Source organism: Panthera pardus, unplaced genomic scaffold (genome assembly GCF_024362965.1).
Source record: "Panthera pardus isolate Hobbes unplaced genomic scaffold, ASM2436296v1 HiC_scaffold_8, whole genome shotgun sequence".
In the NCBI taxonomy this organism is placed as follows: Eukaryota; Metazoa; Chordata; class Mammalia; order Carnivora; family Felidae; genus Panthera; species Panthera pardus.
This window is the reverse complement of record NW_026527013.1, coordinates 155,243,695-155,266,818: the sequence shown is the minus strand read 5'-3', so window position 1 is coordinate 155,266,818 and position 23,124 is coordinate 155,243,695. Positions and strand designations below refer to the sequence as shown.

At 50.2% G+C, this 23,124-nt stretch overlaps 2 protein-coding genes across 5 annotated transcripts in view; one reads left to right on the top strand and one right to left on the bottom strand.

Moving 5' to 3' along the window:
- The window catches only part of DENND11 (DENN domain containing 11), a 53,591-nt gene that overhangs the window by 25,053 nt on the left and 5,414 nt on the right, over positions 1-23,124 (top strand). For 2 of the 3 annotated variants that reach the window (XM_019452976.2, XM_019452973.2), the window contains 6 exons: positions 1,561-1,714; positions 8,926-9,064; positions 10,032-10,163; positions 10,390-10,540; positions 11,179-11,247; positions 12,937-18,887. In XM_019452976.2, the coding sequence (XP_019308521.2) occupies positions 1,561-1,714; positions 8,926-9,064; positions 10,032-10,163; positions 10,390-10,540; positions 11,179-11,247; positions 12,937-13,132 (841 nt within the window). In that variant the 3' untranslated portion in view covers positions 13,133-18,887. Of the gene's footprint in view, positions 1-1,560; positions 1,715-8,925; positions 9,065-10,031; positions 10,164-10,389; positions 10,541-11,178; positions 11,248-12,936; positions 18,888-23,124 lie in introns of those variants that run through there. The other variant, XM_019452975.2, reaches the window with a different exon arrangement.
- Positions 20,752-23,124, bottom strand: part of AGK (acylglycerol kinase) — an 80,980-nt gene continuing 78,607 nt past the window's right edge. For both annotated transcript variants that reach the window (XM_053898112.1, XM_053898113.1), the window contains exons 15-16: positions 22,605-22,689; positions 20,752-21,552 (exon numbers count right to left, since the gene is read on the bottom strand). In XM_053898112.1, coding sequence (XP_053754087.1) covers positions 21,415-21,552; positions 22,605-22,689 — 223 coding nt within the window. In that variant the 3' untranslated portion in view covers positions 20,752-21,414. The remainder of the gene's footprint in view (positions 21,553-22,604; positions 22,690-23,124) is intronic.

Here is a 23,124-nt window from a genome sequence, read left to right as displayed (position 1 = left end):
CGGAGATCACCCAGTGCAGAGTGACAGCTGTCACCTTGGCATCAGGAGCTGGAAGTCATTCTGGAGAAGAGACCGTTTGAGGGCAGCTGGCTCCCGGTTGGAGTAGGAAGATCCTGACTCTGAGCAGTTTGAGGAGGTCTGAGGTCTGAGCTTGGAGGAGGCCAACAGCGATGGACTGGGGCGGTGGGGGGGGGGGGGGTCCCTGTTTTAGTCATCGTTGCTCCAGGGGCCAACCATAGTTTGTATGCTGAGTCTCTCTCACTGCAGTATGATGGAGATTGTAGGGCGCCAAGAAGATAAGACTAAAACGGCTTTACTGCCTTTTATTCCTCCCTATATTTGTTTCCTAAGGTGGTCGTAGCAAAGAACCCAAATCTAGGGGACTGAGAACAAGAGAAACCCTCCCACAGCTCTGGAGGCTGGCAGTCCGAGGTCAGGTGTCCGCAGGGTCGATTCCTTCTGGGGCCATGAGGGAGAGTCTGCTCCTTGCCTCTCTCCTAGCTTCTGGTGGTTTGCTGGTGATCTTTGGTCTTCCTGGGCTTCTAGATGCGTCTCTCCCGATGTCTGCCTTTATTTTCATGTGGCGTTCTCCTTGTGTATGTCAGCCATGTCCAAACTTTTTCCTTTTGGTAAGATCAGCAGTCACATTGGCTTGGGACCCACCACAATTACTTCATTTCAACTTGACTCTGTAAAGACTCTTGTCTCCAGAGAGGGTCACATTCTTAGGTACTGGGAGTTAGGACTCCAGCTGATCTTGTTTCTGGTGGGGTTGGAGGGGGACAGTTGGACCCATAACACCCCTATCAAACATAGTGCCCACAGCACTCCTGCGCTTGACTCGAAGGCAGGATTCTCCATTGTCCAAATGGCCAAGGGCTTCACTGAGGCTTTCTTGGTCTTGCGGTCGGTTGACAGGGTTCCCCACAGCCCAGTCTCTGTGGGCCTGAGCAGGTGGGGTGGGAAAATAAGAGATTCTGAGTTTTTCCTTCCTTCCTTCCTCCCTTCCTTTCTTTCTTTCTTTCTTTCTTTCTTTCTTTCTTTCTTTCTTTCTTTCTTTCTTTCTTTAAATAATTTTATTACTTGATGCAGAAAGTCTGAGGCCTGGTGACATCCAATAATTGTTTTCCCTCATTTGAGACGTTGAGGGGTAAGTTCCCTCTGAGTCTTCTATAACGAAGCAAACAAGCATGGTTTCTCAGCAGAGAGCAGCTGTAAGCAGGGGATTTGTGGCCTTCCACGTTGTCCCTTGGCTCAGCCTTCCCTGGGAGGCGCCACACCCTCTTCAGCACACCTTGCTGGAGAACAATAAACATTAGTCACGGTCTGTACATTCTGTCTGTTTCCCACAAGGAGGCGTGTGTCCCATGGTGTCAGGGAGAACCACACCCCACGTGAGGATCTTCTGTAACCCCCGAGGGGGCATTCTGGGCAACCTCGAAATGAGGGTTTTTTGGTTTATCGCTTCGTCCCCAAGGGTTCCAGCCCTTGGGGCAAGGCGACCGAGGGGCAGAGCCGGGGCCGGAGCTGTTCTCACTGTGTGTGTGTGTGTGTTTGCAGACACCAGCTGGAGACGCCAGGACATTACTCTCATCTGGCTGCGTTCTATGAGGACAAGAAAGGGGTGCTCCATGCCGGTCCGGGGAGAGGCGGCAGCCTGCCCCCTGTCTACTGGCTGCCTTCCATCCACCGATACATGTACCCTGAGATGAAGGTGAGGCTGGCCAGGCGCTCGCGTGGGCCTGGGCTCGTGTCTGCTACAGTGGTTGTTGATTATTTTTTTGATTCATAAGGAATTTATGTCTTGGGCTTATGCCCAGAGTCTGATTTTGATGGAATAGGTTTCTGACGTAAGCATTTGGGTTCTTTGAAAACCCATATGCTTTCCAGACATTTCTAGAACCATGGTGCAAAGCCATATAGGATGATAGGGCAGGCCAGTTGTGGTAGATTCCTAGCAGAGAAGAAGTGGATTTGTTTCTGCTGTTTGCTTTAGATATTTAAAGCCAGACGTTGGAGTCGAAAAGATGAAAGATGAAGAATTTGATAAACACATGTTGTATTTCGTAGTTACCATATTACTTTTTTTTTTTTTTTTTTAAGATTTTATTTTTGGGACACCTGGGCGGCTCAGTCGGTTAGGCATTCGACGTTGGCTCAGGTCATGATCTCACCAGTCATGGGTTCAGGCCCCACATCAGGCTCTGCATTGACAGCTCAGAGCCTGGAGCTGCTTCGGATTCTGTGTCTCCCTCTCTCTGTGCCCCTCCCCCTGCTCGCTCGCTCTCTCTCTCTCTCAAAAGTAAATAAATATTAAAAAAAAATATATTTTTTAGTACTCTCCACACCCTCCATGGGGCTCAAATTTACAACCCAATATCAAGAGTCGTGTGTTCTACCAGCTGAGCAGGCTCCCTGTAGTTACCATATTCTTGATATGACTTTGCGATGCACTTTTTCTGAAGCACTTAGCTTGTGTACTAGAATATGTTCGCTTACAGTTGACAAGTGTGAGGCGTTGGTAGGGTACAGAGATGACTGTGAACATGAAACTCCTCCTTCTCCCTCCCCTGTAGGTGGCCACAAGGTACTTCAGGAGAAACCTAGGGCTCCCCGGTAGAGAAATTACGCCAGGGCTTTAAGGGTAAACTCTGGAAAGGCATCTTGGAAGAAGGGTTAGTCCCTGAAGTATTTGGCCAGGTGAGAAGTGAGGGAGGCTGGTTCCAGACTGAGGGAACAGGCCAGTGGGGGCCGTCACCTTCTCAGCCCCTCCTGTGAGGCTGGCTTTCTGCCAGCTATTTATCTATACCTGTTGCAGCATATTTTGTTTTATTTTTAACTTTAATTTTAATTTAATTTTAATGTTTGTTTATTTTTGAAAGAGAATGTGAGCAGGGGAGGGGCAGAGAGAGAGGGGGGGTGACACAGAACCTGAAGCAGGCTCCAGGCTCTGAGTTGTCAGCACAGAGCCCAACGCGAGGCACAAACTCACAAAACAGTGAGATCATGACCTGAGCCAAAGTCAGACGCTTAACTGACCAGGCTGCCCAGGCGCCTCTATTGCGGCATATTTTAAAGTAAATGATTGTTTACTCTCTGTTTCCAGATAAGCCAGCTGTGGTCTGTAAAGGTCCAGTGACTTACCTAGGGCCTTACAGCTAGTAGGAGATAGAGCCAGGACTTAAACACAGGACTGGTGCCAGAGTCAGTGCCAGCTGCTTAGCCCACCACCTTTGTGAAGGGATAGGTGTGAAAAGGCACAAGCAGGTTCATGGAGCATGAGCAGGCCACAGGCATGCCTGAGATCCCGCGGGTTCGGCTCCAGGCCATGCAGGAAAGCGAAAGCCGCAGTAAAGTGAGTCAGATGAAATTTCTGGTTGCCCAGTGCATTCACAAGTTATGTTTATACCGTGCTGTAGTTTATTAAGTATGCAATAGCACCATGCCTAAAAAACAATGCACATCCCTTAATTAAACCATACTTTATTGCTAAAAAATGCTAACCATCATCTGTGCTTTCAATGAGTCATAATCACTGATCACAGTTGACCATGACAAAAAAAAAAATAATGAAAAACTTGAAATATGGTGAGAATTACTAAAATGTGACCCAGAGATGTGACATGAGCAAATGCCATTGGGAAATGGCACCAATAGGCTGGCTCAATGCAAGGTTGCCACAGACTTTGATTTTATAAAAAAAAAAAAAAATATGCAGTCTGCAAAGCCTGATAAAGTGAAGTGCAATAAAACGAGGTCTTCCTGTAGCTGGACTGGGACGGATTCCTATGTCCACTGAGCAGGAGAGAAGAGAGTGGAAAAATAGATTGGAATCAAACGGTAGAGAACCTTAAACACTAGACCATGGAATGTGAACCCTATTAAGTACCAGTTAGGGTCTCGTCAGGAAAACACAAACTATGTTAGCTATTCCAGGCTACTTCCATACAGGGAATCCGTGATCTAGGCACTGGAAGACTGAAGGAGCAAAAAGGGAGCAAGGTAATACAGATACTTCTAACTGGAGACGGCTACCACCTTATATTAGTTATCGCCGCATTAAAAATTATCCCCAGATTCACGGTTTGAAATAGTACAAATGTATTATCTCACAGGGTCTGTGAACTAGGAATTCAGGCATGTTTTGGCTGGGTCCTCTGCTTCATGGTCTCCCGTGACACCACGGGCAGGGTATCGGCCAGGGTTGGGGGCTTGTCCGAAGGCTTGACTGGGGCGGGGGCAGTATCACTTCTGGGCTCATGTGACTGTTGGAGGATTGGTATCCTTGAAGGCTAGTGGACCAAGGCCCTCAGTACCTCCACCTCTTTGTTGTCCTCAGTCCATAGCCAGGTGGGTCTCTCCAACACGGTGGCTTGCTTCATCAAAGGCAGCAAGTGAAAACAAAAGGGAAATCAGAATCCTTTGTAACCTAATTATAGAAGTGACAGCCCTGCAATGTTGCCATATTTTGTTGGTCAAAGCAAGTTACTCAAGAGGAAGAGGGGATTACGTACGGCTGTAAATACCAAGAGGTGGGGATTACTCAGGGCCCTCTTCCGGACTGCCTGTCACACCCTCACGGGGCTGGGGTAACTGGAGAGGTGATGTTATCAAAACCGTGGCAACCTGAGGAGGAGTCCTACACAGCCTGTGCTCAGGTGTCCTAGGCACTGTGCACCTGCTGTTGCCGGACCCTCTGGGGGGGTCTGGCTCAGCTGGAGCTGCGGCTGCTGGGAGAAGCTGGAGGTTAGAATCAGACGCGTCCTCTGCTGCTGGCAAAATACCAGCATGAGTGAGAAAGCGGAGAGCTCCCTCTCCCTGCCTTCTGCCTTCCAGTCCCCAGTCATTGCCTCCCGCGGACGAACTTAACTGGAAGCCAGCTGCCATGGGAGTCCAGGGAACATAGTTTAAGGATTTCCCCACCCCATGGCATGCCCTGAGAGGCAATAATCAAGAAATGGTCAGAGGGTCATTAGGGCGTTCTGGGTCTGTATTGACTGAACCCTGCTCTTTTTCTCACCACTCCAAACTCTGACCCAGCTTTTGCTCTGAGTCCAGTTGCTGCTGGGCTATCTTGAAACCTAAGCAAGGTGACCTGGGTCACCAGCATCTGACCTGGGTGTCCCCAGATTCCTCTCCCTAACAGGCCACAAAGGAGGGACAGAGGAGAGAAAGTAAAATCGCCATCTGCTTTTCTCTAGTGAGGGCTGCTCATTAACATGCCTACCAAACTCTAGTTGATGTGATGCGGGAAGAAGTGTACTTTGTTGGTTGCAGATGGAGATGTGACTGGTCTTCCAAATTTGTTAGGGGGTGCCTGGGTGGCTCATTTGGTTAAGCGTCCAGCTCTTGGTTTCGGCTCAGGTCATGATGTCACAGTTCGTGGGTTCAAGCCCCACATCTGGCTCTCTGCTGACAGTATGGAGCCTGCTTGGGATTCTGTCTCCTTCTCTCTCTGCCCTTTCCCTGCTCGCTCTCTCTCTCTCTCTCTCTCTCTCTCTCAAACATAAATACATAAAAACATTTAAAAAAAATCAAAATCAATTTGTTAGTACCTATTGAAAATACAAGTACCCTTTGTGTTAGCAATCCCACCCCTTAGGATCTGCCCTATATCTATAACCCAACAGAATATAATGATGTCTGTATAAGAATGTTTAAGTCAGCATCGTGTAGAGCGGTGGAGAATTAGAATGCCCCATATATTATACAGCCATTATAAATAACGAATTAGAGCATACATAGTTGACGTGCAAGGTTTACCAGCAAGTGTTTTTGTGTGAGAATAGCAAAGTACGGAAAACCATCTGTGATACGATCATATGCTTTCATAAAATAGTCACAGCCTCAGGTGCAGAAATGATAGATACACATACGTGCATATATAAACATGAGGCGGTGTTTGGGTGTATATACTAGGTTATTAATATATGTATTACCTGGGGATGAGATAAGGTATGGAGGGATGGTGCTTACATATGTAAAACAGGAAAGGACCAGGGAAAAAATGGCAGCACTGAAACAATAATATATATGATATGATTCCACTGGCTGTTTATGGACTATCACATATAGGTACATATAAAGAAATTTGTCTGTAAGCTATTGAAACACCATATTTTGTCCCCACAAGTTAAAAGAACACCATACATATATAGTTAAGTGAATTTTTACAGAGTGAACACATGTATGAAGAACATGTAAAGTCGGGGTCAGATCTAAGGCCGTTGCAGAGTCAACACTAACTGGCAAGGGAGGAAGGACGGCCAGAGGCCGCTCGGAGGGGTCCAGCAGTGGCTGGTAGAGGCCCCTCCTTGGGAAGTGGACAAGTGGGGAGAGAGAGAAGGGAGCAGACGGAGTCCCTGGGCGGGGGCACAGGAGAGGCGAGGGACAGAGAGAGCCCAGGCGTTGCCAGCACAAGCCAGGGAAAGAGTTCCTCGTAAAAGCTGCAGCAGAACGAGGCCCAGAAGGGAGAGGTGGATTTTAAGAGGAGAAACGTCTGTTGTGTTGTGTGGTCGGACAGGGTCAGGTCGAGAGGGGTGCGTGTTCTCTGCCGCGGCCTCCAGAAGAGGGTGGCTCTTCCTCATCGTGGCCACTTCCCGCATCGCCCTGGTGCAGCCCAGGCCCAGCGCCTCAGCTACTGGCAGTTGTGTCCTATCTCCGGGCCTCGGCACGCGCTGGTCCCGCCACCAAGAACGCCCTCCCTCCAGTTACCCTTCATGTCAAAGATGAGACACGCTGCCTCCAGGAAGTCTTCCCTGTCTCTCTAGAATCAGTCTCTCCTGTGTACTCCTGCAGCCCTGCCCTCTCCCATTTCGGCTCTCAGGCTGGGATTGGCTCACGTGTGCACCTGCTTCTTCTAGTAGTCTCCAGGCTATATGGGGGCAGGGGCTGGGCCTTGCCATTCATTGTTGGGCTGAGACTAAACAGTGTTTGTGCAAAGTATGTGAGAACTATTTCTTGTGTGTGTGCGTCCATGCATTCATGAATGAATGAATAAGATCAGAATTAAGGATTGGTCATTTATTCTGGGATCCTGGGGCCCAGGACACATTTGGACAAAATGCTGGCAGGCCTTCCCAGTGCTTGGGGCTTGGGGCCTGAGGATCAGCGGAGGGGAGCTGGGAGGGACCTGAACAGGCCTGGGCTCCCTTTCCTCTATAGTTGCCTTTGTTTCTTTCTTATTTAAATTCAAGTTAGTTAACATACAGTGTAGTTTTGGTTTCAGGGGTAGAACTCCGTGATTCATCACTTACACATAATACCCAGTGCTCATCAGAACAAGTGGCCTCCTTAACACCCATCCCCATCTAGCCCATCCCCCCACCCACCTCCCCTCCAGCAACCCTCAGTTTGTTCTCTGTAGTTAAGAGTCTCATGGTTTGCCTCCCTCTCTGTTGTCTTATTTTTGCTTCCCTTTCCCTATGTTCATTTGCTTTGTTTCTTAAATTCCATGTATGAGTGAAATCATATGATATTTGTCTTTCTCTGACTTATTTCACTTAGCATAATACACTCTAGCTTCATGCATGTCATAGCAAATGGCAAGATTTCATTCTTTTTGATTGTGGAGTAGTATTCGGTGTGTGTGTGTGTGTGTGTGTGTGTGTGTGTGTGTATTACATCTTCTTTATCCATTTATCAGTTGATGGACATATGGGCTCTTTCCGTAGTTCAGCTACCGTTGATAGCACACTGCTGTAAGTATTGAGGTACATGTGCCCCTTTGAATCAGCATTTTGGTATCCTTTGGATAAATACCTAGTAGTGAATGTTGGGTCGTTACCTTTGGACTTTTGTGAAAGATTGTGATTGTAGGAATCTGACCAGATGCGGTGGCTCGGCGCCTCTGCCCCTGGAGATCTGGGAGAGGGGTAGGCACAGGAGCAGGACAGGGACCCTCAGCGGAGGGCAGCCTTTCTGCCCACTCGGGACAACTGAGAGGCAGTGGTGCTGGGGTGCTGCCTGGGAAAGGGAGGCTCTGGTGCTGCGTGTCTCAAGGTCTCCTAGCCAGCAGGCCCAGCACTCTGCCTTGGTGTGGGTACCGCTCCTCTGAAGTGCTCTCACCGGCGCCCCCCAGGGGTGGTGAACGATACTGCTTCTGACACTTGTGCTTGGAAGTGACGCTGCGCATTTATTTGTTGCATCGGCTCCTGTGTATTTCATGTGTTTTGTCTCATAATCCTGGAGAGCCATGTGAGGGATGGGATGGTCTCCCCGTTTCGCATGCGGAAAGTGAACCGGAAAGTTGGCTACTTTCTCAAGGCCTTCCCTTACTAAATGGCAGAGCCGGGTTGGAATTCAGCTTTTCTGAGGTCAGAGCTTCTGGGGTATTCCTGGCTCAGGGCTCCTAGAAGCAGTCTGCAGGGGCCGATAGGCTCTTGCAGTTATCAAGAAGGAAGAGGCTGGACCCGACGTGCAGTGGTGGTCAGGCCGGGGAGGGGGCAGGGGGCGTGGGTCTTCCTGCCTGCACAACCCCTCACCTCACACGGCAGCGGGCCCCTGAGTACTTGGGGAGCTGATATGAGACCGTTGGCTCGTCACTGTACTCCTTCCAGGGCTCAATCATGGTTTCGAGTTGGATGTTCTCATTGAGAGGTACTGTCATTTCAGAGACTTTTCTGACTCTTCAAAAGTTAGGTTCAGCCTTGTGTCCTCTGTGCCTCTCTCTCCTGAGTACTTAATGATCCCTAAACTCAGACCTCACTGTATCAGGGGAGCTGTTGCAGTATCGAAACCCAGCATAAAGGTGAGACTTTAGAGAAAAATACCATCTTGTGTGGAAGTAACCGTCCCTTAATGCATCTGTTGGTTGTACTTTGTGATGTCTGTGGTGCAGGGGTGTGGGGAGTGGTTAGCACACATCTGCACGGGACGTTTTTCACATTTTTTAACAAGCTCTTCTCCTCTCCTTTATTTTTTCAGATCACTCACCCAGCCGGCTGCATGTCTCAGTTTATCAAGTTCTTTGGAGAACAGATCCTCATCCTTTGGAAATTTGCCTTACTTCGAAAGCGCATTTTGATATTTTCTCCCCCTCCTGTGGGCGTTGTATGTTATAGAGGTAACTAAACACCAAGGTTGGGTGTTGTGTCGTGAGTTTCTCGGGGCAGAAACTGCTCGAGTCTTTGCGTTGTTGACCGAGTTCAGAAATGTTGGGGCTGTCCCAGGAGGGTCCCAGGTTTTCAGCCTGGGAATGCCAGGGCCGGACTTGCATTCTAGAATGTGGGCCCTGGCGGCCGTGAAGAAGGTTGGTTGGGGGACACATCCGTGGTCTAGTAAGAGGTAGGTGGCGAGAGGAGATGGGGATTCTGATACAGTAAAGAGGAAAACTTGGCAAGAGTTGGTGTGTGATTGGGTTGGAAGGTTCTGATGTGTGTGAGGTAATGGAGGAGGGGTCCAGGATGACAAGGATGGGGGGGCCACCAGATGAGGGTCCAGGAGGAGTAGGGGGTGGAATGACAGCACTGGCTTTGAATACGGTGCGTGTCTGCTGTGAGGCCTCCGTGAGGTGGACACAGGCGCTGGTGCGGGTGGGTCAGGACTTGGGGGGAAAGCGAGGCCGGCGTGTGGAGTGCCAGTGACCGCGGGACGGATGGCGTCACCCGGGAAGAGCGCGAGTGCAGGGAGGTGATGCGGGCACAGGAGGTGGAGCAGTAAAGGTGCAGGACAGAGGAGACTGCGGTGGGGCCATCAGAAGCAGGGAGGGAGCCGGGAGAAACAGGGGTTATCGCAGGCGGGGGTTCGGAGATGGGGGAAGGTCAGCAGTGCCAGAGTCTAAGCGGGACGCGGTGAGCTGCGCACTGGAAGCTGGAGGGGGTGAGGCACCGTTGGCGCGACTGGAGGTCCGGTTCCGCTGTGGGACCCGAGAGGCTCGTGCCCCCGCCCCACCCCTCAGAATGCCAGAGCCTCCTGTGACTCCGGTGCCGGTGCCGGGACAGCGCAGAGCCAAGCCCTCTGCGGCGTCCTCGGAGGCTGACTGCTCCGAGGGGGGCGGGCCACACTCCTCTCTCACCTCCCCTGTCCCACAGTGTACTGCTGCTGCTGCCTGGCCAACGTCTCCCTGCCTGGCATCGGGGGCGCCATTCCTGAGTCCAAGCCTTTCTTCTACGTGAACGTGGCCGACATCGAGAGCCTGGAGGTAGAGGTGTCCTATGTGGCCTGTGAGTACGGGGCCCTCCCTGCACCCCGCCCGCACATCCTTGCCCCGGCTCCCCGGGCCGGCTCTGCCAGAAGCCAGGCTCTGGCCTTCCAGCTCGCTCCCCGGGGGCCCCTTCTCCTCTCCTCGCAGTGCGGGGCTCCCGGACCCCTTGTTTCCCCGGTGGGGTCGGGCTGGTGCCTCTCAGCGATGGCCTCCGGGTTCCCATACCCTGAGCTTGGCTGTCACAGGCACCACGGAGAAGATTTTCGAGGAGAAGCGGGAACTGTACGACGTCTACGTGGATAACCAGAATGTGAAGACGCACCACGGCCACCTGCAGCCCTTGCTGAGGATCAACAGCGCCGACCGGGAGAAGTACCGGCGGCTCAACGAGCAGAGGTAGCGGGAGCCGGTCCCGGCACGTGCGTGCCCACGCGGGGTGGCGGGCGCGGCCAAGGCCAGCACACCCTGAGAGAGATGGCCCCGGGGCACTGCCCTTCTCAGTTCAGCCGGGCCGGCCGACTGCACAGGAGATGGGGGACGAAGGGGAGCCTGGGGCGGACGAAGCCGGGCTCCTGGCGTGTTGGCCTGATATGCGGGCGGCAAGCGTGTGGAGGTGACCTCTGGCTGATGGGCTCGGAACCGGGGAGGCCCAGGGAAGAGCACGAGCACCTGGCGAGCACAGTGTTGGCAGCTTGCCTCTGCGTCATCTCCCGCAGTTCTCAGGAGTTTGGTTACCCCGTAAAGTAAACGGCACCCCCTGGTACCGGTGGCGAAATAAATACCATCACCATCCCTATCCCTGTTTTAGGGGCAGTTACGAAAGACTGCCACTTGCCTGAGGTCACCCAGGGGCAGAGCTGGCCCTGGACCCTGGGGGCTTTGGCTCCAAGGCCCGTTGATTCCCTTCCGGTCTCCCTGCTTTCGGGCCGGGGGCAGGGGCCGCCCGCCCCGTGCAGGTGCCTGACCCACGACCTGGCCGATGTCCGGGGTTCTGTGACGGCACCGGAGCGTGACGGGGGCCTCCTTCACCACAGGCAGATGCTGCTGTACTCCCAGGAGCTGGAAGACGACTACACCCCCTGTGAGGAGGACCTCTTTGTGCTGTAAGTCAGCCCGGGCAGTGGTCGTGGGGCTTCCCGGGATCCCTGAGCGCTCGCCGCCTTGGGCCTCGACCCCTCCCGTGTCACACTTGGCAGGCCAGGGATGGCCTTTATCGCTGCCGGGTACACTGAGAGCTGGGCTCCGTGTGGAGTCCACCTTAAGCCCTAAATGCCACTGGGGGACACCCAGCGGACAGGGAAGAGAAAAACGCAAGTCCTGATGTTTTGTCTTTCCGTTGAGCGTGTGCATCCAGATGTCCACTGCCCAGAAGCGTCTGCCCTGCAGGGTGCGGGGGCTTCTCATCCGTTGCTTCGCTCGAATAAAGAGTTCCTTGCGTTCAGTGTTACGGGATGATCAGAAATGTTAACTTTTGAACCTAATGAAATCCCCTGCCCCCAGATGTGTTGGTTCGTGGTCGGGGGCAGGAGCCATAGTCTTCATACCTTACAGCATTTATGTAACTTCTGAGCAGCTTGTGAAACAGCGCTCGGCAGGGCGAACAGAACTGTGATTGGAACGGAAACCAATTATCCTGGCTTCCTGTCTGGACTTCCTTCCCCAGGCCCCGGGGTCGGGGTGAGGAACATGGCACTTGCAGCGAGAACCATCTCTGGCTTGGATGTTGAGAACTTAATGTGGACATTTCAACAGAGGTGTAGTTCTTGGATTCTACTAAAGCGTAACTCCCCACCCATGCACGATGCTGAGAGGTACAAGTTTTCGGAAATGATCCAGGAGGCTCCTCAGGGTCTGATGCGTTCCACTGCACCTGAAATTCACGAGCAGTTAGAACTTCTTTGGGCACTTAGATGCCTTGGTGGAACCTGAGAGCCCCTTGGAATAGATCTGAAAAGTCTAGACAGTTCACGCCTTTTCTGAACATGGCTCATAAATTTACGTAGCACCATAAATCGGTGACACGTAAATCACACTCTGTGTATAATACCCCCCCTCCCCCCCCCCCCCGACACACAAAAAAAAGTAACCAAAGGAAAAGAAATACCGGAGGGTGGTGGGGAGCTAGGGCAGTATTGGTGCCTACAGTGGGGCTCCACGGCCCCTTGGCCTTTCACTCCCAGCCGTGGTAGCTACAAGACATCCCCGTGCCTGCCCCAGCCCCGAGCCCCACCTCTTCCTTGTGGATGGCCAGCCACAGCCTGGCGTGCTCTGTGGTGGCTCTCAGGCTGGAGAGCCTCTCAGGGCCCTGCTCTGTCCCCGCTAAGGCTCGTCCGTGCTGCTGGCCCCAGTGACCTGTCCGGGGCTTTGAAGGTGAATTTTAGTTTCTCACGTTTAAGTCTTGACCTCAGAGCTGGATCGTCAGGATTTTTTTAGGGTTTTGTCTTTTCTTTCTCTTCCCCTTCTGACTAAGCAGAACAAAGAACACAGTGTATGTAGTAACCTTCCATAGGAAAGTTTGTTTTTGGCAGGCAGGCCAAAAGTCCCCAAGTTTGGGGACTTTGCAGGTCATGCCATGATTAATGCTAGCGGTTTCTTTGCTAAAGTTGGTGTCACTTTAGTAACCCTTGAACTTTGGTCCTAATTTTCTTATTTTTTTAGAGATCATTCTATTTTTGAAAGCATTTAAAAGCATATTAAAGCAATGTAGTTTTGGTTCCCCATGTGTGGATTATTTGGTGACCCTTTTTTTTTTTTCTGCCCTCCCTTCCGTGTGTCTTATCTTGTGAACACAGGTTTTTCCTAGAGCAGAACAACCGGATATTTCAGACTCTGTTGGAGGTGTCCGCCAGTCAAGACAAAACTCTGACCGCTGAGCACGCCCGGGGCATGGGTCTAGACCCCCAAGGGGACCGGAGCTTTCTGATGGACCTGCTGGAGGCCTATGGCATCGACGTCATGTTGGTCATTGACAACCCCTGCTGCCCATAGGAAGAGTGAGCCCAGACCGGTGAGCCGCTCCTCATGTGGGGAGTTCACACTGGGCCCCCAAGGACCTCCTTTTTTATTAAGTTGACACAAAGGAATATGGTTTATACTTCCCAACAAATGTGATTTTTTGCAATCTCCTTTCTCCCTTCCTTCCTAGTGGTAAGATGAGACCACCTTGGTTTTGTGCCCTGCCCTGGTGCCATGTTGGAATGGACCACTTTCTCCCAGAGCTACTGCCTGGGTTTTGTCATAGGCGTCATCCGAGTGGCTTCTCTTGCGTCCTGGTCGAGTGACTTGAGGGGATGTGGTGAAGGCCATGTGTCACTGGGAGCGGGCTGAGCTCAGAAACACTGGGGTGGGCTGTTCAGAAAGTCTCCAGGAGTTCGTCCCTTGCGGTATTCTGTCCAGGGTGGCCTTGTACGTGCATCTCCTCAAGGTGGAAGCTAGAGCTCATGACCTTTCGAGGTGTTTTATCAGTTCCGGGAGTCCAGTGTTGGGATCAGATCCCTTCTCCTGTTCGCTGGGGCAAATCTGTCTTCTCTGTTCACGTGAGTGGAGACCTCAAAGAGGAACAAGAGGATGTTTCCGTCACAAAGCATGAGCTTCTCTAAGGACAGAATGACAAGAAGAGGTTTCTTACCAGCCAGCTGGAAAGTAAAATTGTAGCCTGAAGTGTTGAAACTTTCCTCAGAGTAAATTAACGGTGGCCACTCAACGTAAAACTCCTCCTTTCTCTGAATCCCGCTCCTTCAGGGATGGCCCTGGAGCTTGCAAGCAAATTCATTTTACAATTGAGCTTCCTTTAAGGGCTAACTATGCTCTTAGAGCAATGTTTGTTCCCACCAAAGGTAGAGCAGTTGGGGTTCAAAGAGGATAGAGCAGAAGATGTTTCTCTGAGAGTTCTCTGGACATATCACCAGCAGAGCCTCGGGATCAAAACAGAGATTCACTGGGTTCCATATTCCAGCAAGAATCCGGAGTTGGTTACTCAGAGTTTGAAGCATGGAATAAGACTGTGTACCAGTCTGGGGCCCTCACAAACAGATTTCTTGCCAGCAGAGTTGACAGTCCTTGAGCTAAGCAGTTGGGGCCAGAGACAGAACACGTTTGTTGGAGAGCAAATTTGATAGTGCCTTCACCTAGAGAAGTGGTTGGAACCCCCGAGCGTCAGTGATGAGTTTACCTGTGTCCCCGTGACATGTTTTGGTGTGGGACGGCTCCTGTGGGTCCCTGCCTGTTCTCTTTGGCTGTGCATTCCAGGAATGCCAACTTAGGTGAGACCGTAGGTATTTGAAGCCAGCTCCTGTGAGTAGAGGTTAGGGCTTTTTTTGGCCATAGTTTAGGATTTTGACTTGGGCTCCTGGGTTGTTGGTGACTTTCTTCCCTCTCGATCTTCTTGCCTGGCTCTGTTACTGGAATAGCCATCCGTGTGTCCATGTCTGTGACCAGGTTCCAGCCAGGCTACTACACACAGCAGAGAAATGACTTTCAAGTGGATGGCACACAAGTCTTACAGCTTTTCAGGGCTCACTGCTTTACTCAAAAATATTTTCACTGTAGTTCCATGATAGGGGATTCACGACTAAAGAAATTCACATGTAAAAATGCAAATACGTATTGATTAATCAAAGTAGGTTCTTTTATGTAAATATATAAATAAGTTTGGGCATTGAAATGTAAACTGTACAACTAATACACTTTTCTCCTCTGCAGTGTGGATTTAGCCATTTCAGTAATATAGATGTTTACAAAAAAAGCCTCGCCGCCTCTTTCCTTGAAGAGCAACCTTCTCTTGTCTCTGGGGAAGGAGCAGCCTTTCGGACTTGGGTCAAGTCATGGTGACTTTTAGTGCTATCTGAAGGCTCAAGGTTTTCTAAGTTAGGGGGATGGTCGATCGGAAGCAGGAAAGGTCGGATTCTCTTGGTGGACGCAGGCCCCCTTCCTCTGGAATTGAGGGGTTTGTTGGAAAGGACTATCTTAAAGCACGTCCGTCCCCGCGCCCTTCTGCATGCAAACACTTGTGTTTCTGTGGAATTGTAACTCCAAGCTCATAAGTGCTCATGTAAAGGTCATAAGGTGAAAATAAGGTTTCTGTTCTTTCCTTTGCGTGGCGGGTCGGGGTTCTGGGTTCCCTTTAGCTGCAGACTCTTCCAGGCGGTTGTCTGGCGGCTGTGGGCCGCCCCCTCACCCTTGGGCAGGGGGCTGGGGGCTGGGCACGGAGGGGAATAATACGAGTGAGCCTGGGCTCAGCTGACCCCAGGACAGAACTGCTCCCCCTCCTGCCCTGTATTCCCTCTGTGAGGAGACCCAGCCGTCCTTCCCTTGCCAGTGTCATTATCAGCCAGAAGCCCAGCACAGCACCTCTGGCTGACTGAGCAACATGCCCCGTCGCTCTGTAGTCAGTCATACGGAGGTCCCCTTTGGAAGACTTGCTCTGTCCCCCACCCCTGCTTCCATCCCCCTGTCCTCTCCCCAGTGTCTCCAGTTAGCGGCTGCCCCTTCTCTACAAGGGGAACCGGAGAGTGAGGTACCCGGCAGGGCTCCCTGCAGTTACAGAAGCTAGAAGCCACGTGGACCAGCTTTTCTGTCACTGTTGAACTATTTCCTTAAAACCCTTCTGCTTTCGGTCAGAAGACATTGGTCAACGTTCTTCTTCACCGCCTCGTAGATCGATAAGCTCTGGAGGGCGGGGATGGTTACCACCGACCCTTGGGGCAGAGCTGGAAGCCTAGGTGGGGTGGCTGGACCCGTGGTAGCCTTCTGCCCTTCTGTGCTGTTGAACCTCACCCCCTCCCCTGCCTCCTCTCAGCTGGCTGGGTCCTTCTGAGAACTCTCAGCCTGGTCTAATGCCATGCTATGAGCCATGTGGTCACCTGGAAACGTTGCTGACCTGAGACACCTGGGCTGCTGCCGCCGTTGAATCAAGGCAGAAAAAACCAGGTGGCAGGACTCCTTGTGGGACCAAGAACCCAGGCCTGGGGTTTACTGACGTCCCGCCAAATGCGACAGAGGCCCATTTAGGTGGATTTTTCCAATTCTGCAGGCTCGGCAGATGGTAATAGTCAGCCATGGGGAGAATGTCTGGTTGCCCTCTGGCTTAGGCTTCTTTCTTCAGGAGTCAGAAACGGTAGGATTTATCTCCTACGAGAGCAAAAAGGGTGGGCCAATTTGTGTAGAATTAACTATGGCTTTAGACAAGCACGAAGCACTCCTTAGGCCCAGTGTCTGTTCCAGTATCATTGTGCCACCTGGGGCCTTGCACGGTCCTCCGGCAGCCAGGACGGCCGTGAGTCAGAAGGCTCTCGCCTCCCACAGCTGCCATCCGGCACGGCACCTCTTCCACTCGGCCGGGGAGGGGTGCCGAATTCATTGGTAATGATAGAAATAACTCGGCCCAGAATTTGCATCTATAGCTTCCCTTGTTTTGCTCCTTGTGAAAATCAAGATGGGAAATTGAAGTGTAGCACAGGGCACAGATCATTCTAAATACCACCTGTGAAGACTCATTTATCAGTGTAACTCCCTGATATTTTAACCGGAAGATAAAAGTAAAGAGAAATCCGAGCTGAATCGCTGTTTTTCATTCCGGTGGCTACGAGGACGAACTTGCTATTCGTCTTGATCCACTGAAAGCCCTTCCAACACAGTAAAAAGATGAGATGATTCACCTTTAAACCGAGGCCTTCAGGGAAGCTTTTGTAAAGGGCAGTCATGAATTAACGTTTTAATGGTAGGACAGCAACCCTCTGAGAAGAGGCAGGGACCTCAGGGACCTTTTTTTTTTCCCCCTGAAACTGCATAGCCCAGGGAATGGATTGAGATGTTTTCTCCAGTCCCCGTACAGATCATACTTGGAAAGGTAAAGGAGCAGGAGGGCGTCGAATAAAATTGTAAGACAACGTTCAGCTTGACACTGAACTTTCCTTTGTAGGATGCCAGTTCTGAAATAGGCAGGAAAGTCAACATGGGGACCAACACGTCATGCGGGGGCTTTCACCTCCCTGTCCAGTTCCTCACTAGTGGGCTCAGGATCTGAGGTCCAGCCCCAGGGTCTTCCCGCACTTCGTGCCCTGCGGTGAGGCTCCTCCAGGGCCAGGGGGCTTACCTCTGCTGGCCCCCACCTGCCCCTTCTTGTTTCAGGAAGACCTTTCTCTGATTTCAGGTAGGGGAAGAGAAGGGGTCAAGGGCTCCTCTTACCCCTGAGTCCGTGGGTTTCGAAGATTCCATCTGATGACTAATATACCTCTGTTCCCAGGAGCTGCTAGGGCACTGAGTGTTGGGAGAAAGGCTAACTGTGAATTAAGTTACTGTTTTTCTTATGAGAAATGGGAGTTTATTTTTATGTCGATATTATGTGATGAATTAAGTGTGCAGATGTGGAAACGGAAGAAAATCTCAAAACTAGAATCCTGGAAGAAACAAGTTTTGTAACTTGGAAGCAACTGAAACCTCATAGAAGTGTCATTATTCGTCTTTGAGCGTGAATAAGGACACTGTGCTGGGAGCCTTAGCCATGCTCTCTGGGAGGTGAACGGGAGGGTCTTCGAGAGGATGGCACAGGCAGCGACCTCAAGGGAAACTCTTGCTTCACGTGAGGAGGCTGATCAGCAGGCCTCTTCCTGAAGCCACGTGGTCTTCTGCCTGGCACTTTCTCTCTGGAGCCGGAAGACGGGGGCAGTTGGGTAAAACTCATTTAGAAAGGAAGTAAGAATTTTCTAGTGATTACAATGATGGGGGGCCGGGGGGAAGCCCTCTTTAGAGTTATTCCAGAAGCTCAGCATAGGATGGGCTTTTAGCAGTAACGTAATCTAAATTCAGAAAATTTATTTACTTACCGTAGTGTAAGGATAGGTGTGAATTACGTTGGCTTTGGAAGGCGTGTTTAGACTAACGATACATTTAGTCTGCTTTCTAAAGACAGCTGGGGAATGCAGGGGTAGAGTAGGGCAGGGCCTTAGAAATTAGCCAGGGAGGATCCACAAAATGAAAAATCCCCAGAGAGGTCATAGAGTTAGCTGGTTGCAAATAGATTTCATTGATGTTGGAGTGAAAACCTCCTTAGGCCAAATGAAGCGAAGATAAAAAGTGTTCAAAAACTTGGAAGGCGGCCTCAGGAATAGTTTGACTCGAGTGCCCACAAAGACCATAATGAGGAAAGGTATGAATTCTGTGCTGTTGAGCAGTCCAGCTAGGACACTTCAGGGGTACAGAGTAGAGGAAAAGAAAATCAACCTCCTTATTTACCCAAGCTTGTTGGCTGAATTTTTTTTTTTTATAGGTCTGGGAAGTCAACCTTTTCTGAAAAAGGAATGGTTGTAGCCTTGGAAAAATGGTTTTCCTATTTCTCCCAAGTTAGGATTAACATAGCCTCCCTGTCGCCTTAAATGTCAAACCCCTATTTTAATACCCCAGCATAAGAGTTCTAGCAATAAGAGACACTGAATCTATTTTTGTTTAAATTCTTGACCTCATAGTATGAAGCTAGTAAGACAGTTGATAAATTTCACCCTGAATACTAGTCGCATAGGTACGTTCTTCTGTTTTGATGGTAATGATTTTAATGCTCTAAAGAAAGCTGGTGTTAATCCTGAAGCTATGAGGAGTGAATGTTTCTTTAATGATTGTTTTGTGGTACAAATAACATCTGTGTATATCATATCTGTATATATCGGAACCAAGTTGTGTGCAGAGAGGTTGATATAACTATATTTACAGAAAACAATTTTTACAATTAAAATTCACATTTTAACATGAACGTGTGCGTTTCAGTCCTTCCCTGGCCCGAGAAATGTGGTTTGTGGTAGGAAGGAGGGATGGCCCAGTGTATGAGCAGAACCTGAATGCGGACGTCACAGTGACAGAGCAACCGGGGCGCCTGGTACCTGTTCTCCTAGAGGCCACGGTCTGCATGAACATCCTCCAGGTAATGGGGACCAAAGCTGGGAAGAGTCATGCCGTCCGGAAGAGCCAGGACTGGGCGTGCATATACACACCCACACACTGAAGTTTTCTTTCATTTTTAACCTTTGGGGGAGTTAGTGTAAGGGTAAAATTCCTAACATCACTGATGCTGTATTCAACGCCAGGTTCCTGCTTTCCAAGGCACATGACCGTATGATGGTACCGACTTCCCAGGGATGGGGTGAGAACACGGCGAATCTGTTGCGTGTGTAAACAAAGCACTGCACGCAGTCACGACAGCCATGTGCCCAGACCAGCCATGGCACCATGCAAAAGACTTGCATGCCAGAAGCATCTGGATTTGTATTAGAAATAATCTGGCTTTTGAGTAAAATTCGTCTTTCAAAAGGTTTGTGCCTAACGGGAGTGTCCTTCACCTGGATGTTCTGCGCCAGGACCATGGAAAGAACAAGAGCATGAACGATAAGAAACCACATTCTCACAGGAAAGAGCCTGAATCAAGAAGGCAAAATTCACACCAGGGAGCCTAGATTTCAGAACGCATACAGATATTAATCTATTCGATATCCTTCCCCAGTTGAAATCCCACTATTTCACCGCAAGGACCCGATTCACTAAATAAATACACATGCTGGTAGCTGATCAGGGAGGGAGCGAGCCGGCTTCTGGGCTCGTCCTTTACAGTCTTATCAGAAAACCAAGAAGGTGTAAGATGCTCCTCGCTCCCGTACAAACTTTTCCTCCTCCCACAGCATCCCTGCTCCCCTCTGTGGGCACCAGGGTGTGGGTCCTCCTTCCACTGCAGGGTTTTGGAGGCCAAAGCACAGCTTTTAACACCACTCTGAAGGATACAGAGCTGAACAGGTAAGCCTTGGTTTTTTTGTGATCTTCATTCATGAGCTTTTTGTAGCTGCTTTGTAATCCTTTGAAGCATTAGTCTTCACTCTCCAAGGGACTCATGGGCACAGGCATACCTACGGTCCTAAAACTGATCTGCCCAAGGATGTGCCTGTCGCCAAGGCCTGCCATCTGCCCCTTTACACTCCCATTTCCTCTTTACAAAGAGGAAGGCTCACATCTCCTCCAACCTGGGCATCGCCTTCTGGAGTCTGAAAACCTCAGGGGCACCAAAGGTAAATCCCGATGGTAGTATTGAACATAAAGGGCTATAAAGCCTGGTTAGCAAATCCTTCTCAAACCAGCCAGTTTCTGGTTTCTGCTTTCAACAAACTAAAGGAAGATCATTAATAATTTTTGACATGTAATTCCAGAGGAATTCGAAGAACTGTATGTATGACATTAGAATCGTCTCTTCTGCTTATGTGCTTAGATCTATAAAGAACAAGGAATATCAATGATGTTGAGTCCTGTTCTAAGCTGTAAGTAACATGTGTTCTTCAACTCGTTAGGATAAAGAGCATTCTCATGAAGTGTTTATAGTATCCATTTTTGGTAATTAAAAAATTACTGAAATAAAATGGATGAAAACAATATTAGTTCTGGGTTAACACTAAAGAATTTCCATTTATATTTTTTGTTGGCAAGAAAATAGGGCAAGTGATAAAATTTCAAGCATGAAAATAGATCACGATAGCATTCTTTGCTGCAAGTGTATAGAAATAACCGAAGAACCTATTCGTGTATTTTTGTAAATGGAGGATGAGAGTCAAATTGCTGTATATTTAAATTGCACCAAATATGTTTAAAAGAGTGATATAACAGCTTTATTTTAAAATAACCAATATTTACATGACACCAGGAAATACACATACTGGCAACTCTTAAGTTGATATCTAGAAAGTGTGAGGGATACACGATCTTCCAAAATACTCGTAGGGGTGCGTGAACGGTGGCTGGTGTGCTTTACCACACTGACCAGCAAGGCTGGGGGACCGCATGGAGTAGAAGCACCTGGGCTTTTAATTAGAAATGCAGATCCCGGGGCTCCACCCCCAGCTTGAGTTGCTAGGTTTTCAGCATGCACCCCCGGGTGGTTCTCATGCAAACCAATACTTAAGCGCTACTGGAAAAAATAATACAAACTAGTATCTTACAGCATCGCGGCTGAGGGGGAAACACCTCACAGGTTTCTGGACTGAGGGGAGGACGGAGACCAGCGACATTCGAATCTGAGCTCAGAAAGCAGCAGCACCCATGGAGAAGCCCGGCTGCACCTGGGGGCCGGCGCGAGGTCGGGCCCCTTTCCCTCCACCGCACGCGGGCCCCCGGGGGGGACGGCGCCACGGAGGGGGACAGTGGTCACACGGAAGGAGGAGCATGCGCGGCGGGAAGGGGCGGGTACTTGCCGAGGCCTCTGCTCCCTTTTGGTCCCACCGGGGGTGCCGCCGCTCCCGGGGCGCTCACTGGGCCGAGCGCGGCAGCAGCTGCTCCCGCTTCCTGGGGTCGCAGAAGAACTGCAGCTTCCGGGGCAGCAGCTTCACCTCCACGGGCATCGCCTCGTACTCCTCGCTGTCGATGCTGAAAGAGCCCCCCGTGCCCTGCGGAGAAGAGTATTCGCAACGGCACTCACCCCCCGGACAACGTCACCCTCGCGCAGGGAATTACCCTCCCGTTCTTTAAAAAAAAAAACCCGTGTCACTGCCTCTGACTGGTGCTGGTTTTGGAAATGTCTCCATTCGACCACCAGCTCTTTTTTTTCTCCCCCTCCCCTTGTTTGGCTTCTCTCTCTTCCCAGGGTATTTTGGGAGTCGAGAAACAAGGTTAGGATTTTAAAATACTTACTAAAATACGGGGGTCCTGCCACATCGTACAGGAATTCCTAAACTTAACAACGTTCTATGACCTAGGAAAACCACTCTGTCCACCTGATGGTTTGCATGGTTCTTCTGGAGGACTTGCTTAGCCTTATAGCTAAAGCACAGCAATATTAATATTACAGATGCTACAGAACCTTCCATAATTTGTGCATTTAGTTCCACATTTGCTATTTTGAAACTGTGGTGCCACCCCCGGTGGGGACAGCTTGTTTTACCTACAATCCTTTTTGAATGCTGTGGGACGCCGAAGCCTGCCAAAGCCATCTGCAGCAACTCTTTTTCCTGAGGTATTACTCACAGAGTAACTACGTAATTTAGATTATATTCCTAACATTTTCCCCACTTCGATGGGTTATTCTAAGCTTGGCGTTTTATAATACAGAAAAACTTACTGCCATCCCCAAAGTGGTTTCCTGATCCTTTATAAAAAATGCGAAGGTAGAATCCACGAGGAGTGTCTGCCAGCTAGAAAATTCTGTGATGGCAGCCTCTGCCTACTTTACACTCGGAAGAATAAAGGCTGAGGAGCCACAAAGGTCGCTTTACACAACCCTGGCTTGAAAACACCGGAAGTCTGCGGGAAGCCCGCACCTCGCACCTCGGTCCCGGTCCCCGACGCAGGCAGGGGGTGCTCTCGGCTCCCCAGGTCTCCCAGAGCCTGGCGAAGTGCTCTCAGCCCATGCTAGGCGCCCACGTGCGCGTCTGGCACTGGAAAGGCAGATGGACCAAGACAACCCAGAGCTGGGGGAGCGGAGCCCCCCGCCCCCGCTCACCTCAGGAAGCAGCAGGGTGCACTGGCTGGCCTGGAGACACTCGGTGCCAGCCGCCCGCAGCCTGGGGTCCCTCACCTTTTTGCTTCTGTCGGTACAAGAAAAAGCACACTTGGGCACCGGCAACTGCGTTTGACTGCCGGAGCACAGCAAGTTCTTTTGTTGAGAGTGAACAGACGGGCTCGTGACAGGATGAACCGCGGGGTTCGGCGAAGAATTTTCCCACACTGATTCTTGCTTAGCCGTGTGGTATATTCTAGATTGAGAAGGTTAATTTGCTGAAAAGAATGGTGCAGCAAGTTAGGATGGAGTGATTTTGTACCTAATTCTTGGGCTATTAAAAATCCTCCATTTAAAAGTTAGAACGAATTGAAATTTTTGTAGGGAACTTACTAAACTTTTGCTATCTGATACTTGTGAGTCCATCATTACTTAAGGAGAAAATATCTTTATTCTAATTTAAAGGAGACATTTCTGTTATAGATGTATATGAACAACCAGTTCTGGGGACGCTCTATATTCA